Genomic DNA, 4,817 nt, shown 5'->3' with positions numbered 1-4,817 from the left:
TCCAAAATGGTTATTGTATGTCAATTGAATGTAATTGGTTTACGATCAGCACGTAAAGCACAGAGTAATCCTCATTTTTGAGTTCATTTCCATCCCTAATGCATCTAAATACACAAAACATTACGAAACATTAAATTATCCTAAACAAAACTAAACAAAGAACAGACATCTATCCTCCTCACAATTAACTTAATTTAAATATACATATAAACTTTTAAACTAAAAAAGTTAAGCTTATAACGTTCTTATAACCTGAGATCACATTCTTAGAATATTATACACAAAAGATGCAGAGAGAAGACGTAGAAGAAAGGGACATCATATAATCTCCTCAAGAAAAGACGGAAGCATAAGAAATGCATTTCATCATACATCACGGCATATATCATTTGTCGATATTATACTTTCCATAAATTCATCTTCCCGTGGTTCATCCGGCTGCATTTCCTGCTCCTCCTCCACGGCCGAATACTATGAATTTTGATTACGTTGTATCACCACCCAACTATCATCAGTTACTAAATCGCCATTGGCATTTGTATCGGAACCACCGGGTACATTATCTTCGGGTGGTTGGGAGGAGGAACGCATAGTGTCCCAATGCTGTTTGAGATTGTTGTATAATTCAAATAGTTCTTGCTGGAAATTCAAAAAAAAAAGGAAAAACAATATTTTATTATATACCAATATTATAAATTTTAACAATTTAGTTGACACTTACCTTCTCTTTGATTTTCTTTAGCAGTTCCTGTTTCTCTTGCCTCTCGCCTGGATCCATTTGCATTAGAATCCGCTCTTTGATATCCTGAGCATAGTATAATTTCGTATTGACTTTCAGATATTCCATTGCCAGTCGCCGATGTTCTTTAAATATTTCCTGTGATTCGGCATTATCTGGTATTGGTTGTTCCGGTTGTAGTTCAGGATCTAAGAGCACCTCTAGTGGTTGACCATTTTCATCATCTTCATCTAGATCGGTGTCATTCGAATCAATGGGTAAATTATTGGCATTGGTGATTTGATCGACAGATTTTATAATCGGTTTCGCTTCGGTAACCATTATACGTTCTTTACCATCACTTTTTGCTGGAAATAGACAAGAAAACAAAAGGAAAAAATGACAAATATTAATATGGTACTAAATTTCTAATAATTGGTTCAATATATAAGTTCTAACTTATTAGACAATATCAATATCAGGACTATTAACTTATATATTTATATATGTGAACTATGTATATCTATATCAGAAAGTGGGTTATGTCTAATGAGGATATACACTGGTGGCCAAAACTAAAGCAACTAAAATTGTAAGGTTAATAAATGACGCATACAATTTTCAAAAATAAAGATATCGTGTTAATTTTTCAGTTTTAAATCTGCTACTTTTTTCACTTTTAAAAGCGTAAAAAAACTAAAAGTTGCTTTAGTTTTGACCAAGCAAAAAGTGGGTCAACTTACTAAAAAAATTCGTTCTTTAAAAATGTTTTTTAATGAATAAATAAGCTATTTATTTTTGAAAAAACTTTCACTATAAATCTATTTTCAAAAAAGTTACAGCTCATTTATTCAGTTTGCAATCGTAGTTGCTTTAGTTTTGGCCACCAGTGTATATATGTGAACCGAAAATATTAGACCCTCATCCTTATGTGAAATGACGGCAAAAATGCGCTTCATCGAAATATGGGTTGTATGGGTTTCGTTGGAACGATTCCGTTTCAGTTTACAAATGTCCGCCCGTGTGTCCGCCGATAAGTGATCGAAACTTGTCAAGTTGTAAATTTCATATGAATTCTAAGGGGAATCCAATTCCATCACACAAAGTATCAACATTTTCAAAATTTTTAAATCCGAAATATTTTTAACAAATCTAGAAGACCTGCAAAGATGGGACCCAAGATAAAAAAATAATGGAACCCATGTCAGGTTTGATCTAAACTTTGCAAATCTTATTTTTGAAAACCTCAAATCAATTCCAAAGATGGGAACCATTGGTTCAAAACTTCTGCTACCTCCCCACATTAAGTTTGAATTACTGTCAACAGATAAAGTAAAGTACTGGAATGTGTAATTTTTGAGCAATTTATGAAGAAAATCGATCTAGAAAAGTCGAAAATGCGATTTCCTCAAAGATCAAAAGTAGACTTCGACTTTTCAATACAAAATTTTGTAAATCTGATATCAATCAAATGAATGAAGGGTCCCCGAATTGATCCAAAGTGTGCTCATCGTAATATTTTTTACCAAACCTCCACTATATATCCGAAGTTGGGGTTATCATGGTGAATCGTGTGTATACACTTAGCAGACCGTAATATTTATACTAACCATAGATTTAGTGCAACCATCGGTTATGTAGGACCATAATCTCTGATACCACCCCTCACAAACTGTCAGAATTTTACAAAATTATAAATTTAGAACAAAAATCGTTCCACCTCGACACTAGGCTGTTATACAAGTTTGAAATAAATTAAAAGCAAAATATCGAAATCTAAACCGATTTCATCGAAACTCGTCACATGTTAGGTTACACTTATTTCAGTATGTTTTGTGCATTCGGCCACATTTTGAGTTCTTCATATACTTATAAATTCAAATTTCGTGCAAATCGAAGGATATATAGGGACTTTGGTGCACCATTTACATAAAATCGGACGAAAATATATATGGGAGCTATATTCACGAAATTTAACAAACATCATTCTAGACATAATTCAGTACGTTATGCAAAATATCGTACAAATCTATGGATATATAGTGACTTTGGTGCACCATTTGCATAAAATCGGACGAAAATATATGTGGGAGTTATATCTAAATCTGAACCGATTTTCACGAAATTTAACATACATATTTCTAGATTTAATTCAGTACGCTGTGCCAAATTTCGTGCAAATCGAAGGATATATAGGGACATGGGTGCACTATTTACCTAAAATCGGACGAAAATATATATGGGACCTATATCTAAATCTGAACCGATTTTCACGAAATTTAACGCACATCTTTCTAGACTTAATTCAGTACGATATGCCAAATTTCGTGAAAATCTAAAGATATATAAGGACTTTGATGCACCATTTACATAAAATCGAACGAAACTATATACGGGAGCTATATCTAAATCTGAACCCATTTTCACTAAATTTAACACACATCGTTCTAGACTTAATTCAGAACGCTATGCTAAATTTCGTGCAAATCGATGGACGAAATATGGGACGAAAATATATATGGGAGCTATATCTAAATCTGAACCGATTTTTACGAAATTTAACGCACATCTTTCTAGACTTAATTCAGTACGATATGTCAAATTTCGTCCAAATCTAAGGATACATAGGGACTTTGGTGCACCATTTACATAAAATCGGACGAAAATATATATGGGAGCTATATCTAAATCTGAACCGATTTTCACTCAATTTAACACACATCGTTCTAGATTTAATTCAGTACTCTATGCCAAATTTCGTACAAATCGAAACATATATAGGGACTTTGGTACACAATTTACCTTAAATCGGACGAAAATATATATGGGAGCTATATCTAAATCTGAACCGATTATTCGCATTTTCAATAGGGTTCGTCCTTGGGCCAATTAAGTGACGTGTGCCAAATTTCATCCAAATCGGACGGACAGACGCATGTCCGTCTGGCATAAATCGACTCAGAAAGTGATTCTATGCATATTCTCAAAAGGAACCATGGGTCTATTATTTTTGCCGTCTTATTATTATTCTCCTTCCCATTTCATATAGCCGCACACATTGTTTATATTTTTAATAGATTTGACCTAGTCTTTCGCATTCATGCAACATTTTATGAGTCAGTCGGCAATTGTTGCATGTAGTAAGTTGAGCAATAGCAAATTAATTTGATTGTAAGAAAATTCGGACAAAAAAATGGGATCATTATAAATTACCGGAATCAAGTAAACAAACAATAATAATTAGAATAAGAAGAAGAACAACAAGAATAGAATGCGAAGAAAAGCGTAATCCTTCCTTACTATAAATAAACCAGCAGCTGTGTAAATCCGTTTGTTTCAATGGCGCAATCACTGCCGTTGTCGAAGAATCACACATTTCCGAAAATCATTTGAAAAAAAAACACACACATATACACCAATTTTGTTGATATTAGAACACCGAGAGGGAGAGTACACTTTATTTTCACGTTCATTAGCTTTATTTAGCAAATTGGTTTGGGACACAGGTGATCATCTATGGTCATCATTTGCCAGCAATAACAATTACAATTGTGCCACAAATAATACACACATATGTTATTAATTATTAAAATACAATTCAAAATGTTTTGATTTTTGTTTTTGGTAATTTAAAAATAGTTTTAAAATTCAATTTTAAATAAATTTCGTTTCTTGGAATTTACAAACATAAAATAACCACTTAGTTTTTTGAAAGAGTTTTTCCCCGTTTTTGCATTTTTTCTAAATAATATTTTATTTGTTGTTCTTTTGTCTATTATGTTCTGAATTGAATTGGTATTGATTGTTGTTATAAACAATTAGTTTGTTATTTTTTTATGGATTTTTGTTTTTTTGCATATTTATTGTCTTTATAATTTGTTTATTATTGTTACGTTTCTTCTTTCTAAATATTGCGTATGTTTTGTTAACCAATTTTTTTTTCTTTTGGTTCATTCACGTTACGAGCCGCAGTCGATCGCGTCAATGTGTGAGCTCCAACTGATTTTACTAACCAATTCCGAACCCATATTCAAGTATATAACATTAAAATTACAAATATTCGTGAAAATATAATCGATTTATGGTGGGAGCGTTTAGA

The 4,817-nt window shown here is 32.3% G+C and overlaps 1 protein-coding gene across 1 annotated transcript; it reads right to left on the bottom strand.

Moving 5' to 3' along the window:
* Positions 1 to 471: 471 nt before the first annotated feature.
* Positions 472 to 4,114, bottom strand: LOC133324960 (mitogen-activated protein kinase kinase kinase 7-like). The gene is made up of 3 exons (XM_061533785.1): positions 4,019 to 4,114; positions 722 to 1,086; positions 472 to 639 (listed from the first exon to the last, which is right to left on the bottom strand). Exons 1-3 carry the CDS (start codon positions 4,092 to 4,094, stop codon positions 472 to 474), a joined length of 609 nt encoding a protein of 202 aa, XP_061389769.1. The 5' UTR covers positions 4,095 to 4,114.
* Between the last annotated feature and the right edge of the window lie 703 nt (positions 4,115 to 4,817).

This window comes from Musca vetustissima, unplaced genomic scaffold (assembly GCF_032173495.1).
Source record: "Musca vetustissima isolate MV318-11 ecotype Yass unplaced genomic scaffold, APGP_CSIRO_Mvet_v1 utg764297, whole genome shotgun sequence".
NCBI classification, from domain to species: Eukaryota; Metazoa; Arthropoda; class Insecta; order Diptera; family Muscidae; genus Musca; species Musca vetustissima.
The sequence above is the reverse complement of the archived record's forward strand: the minus strand, read 5'-3'. Positions and strand labels throughout refer to the sequence as shown.

Coding starts and splice junctions, on each gene's coding strand:
- LOC133324960 (XM_061533785.1), bottom strand. CDS start 4,094: ATGTGTGATTCTTCGACAACGGCAGTGATTGCGCCATTGAAACAAACG. Junction 1,087..4,018: donor CAGCTGCTGGTTTATTTATA/GTAAGGAAGGAT, acceptor GTCTATTTCCAG/CAAAAAGTGATGGTAAAGAA. Junction 640..721: donor TAAAGAAAATCAAAGAGAAG/GTAAGTGTCAAC, acceptor TTGAATTTCCAG/CAAGAACTATTTGAATTATA.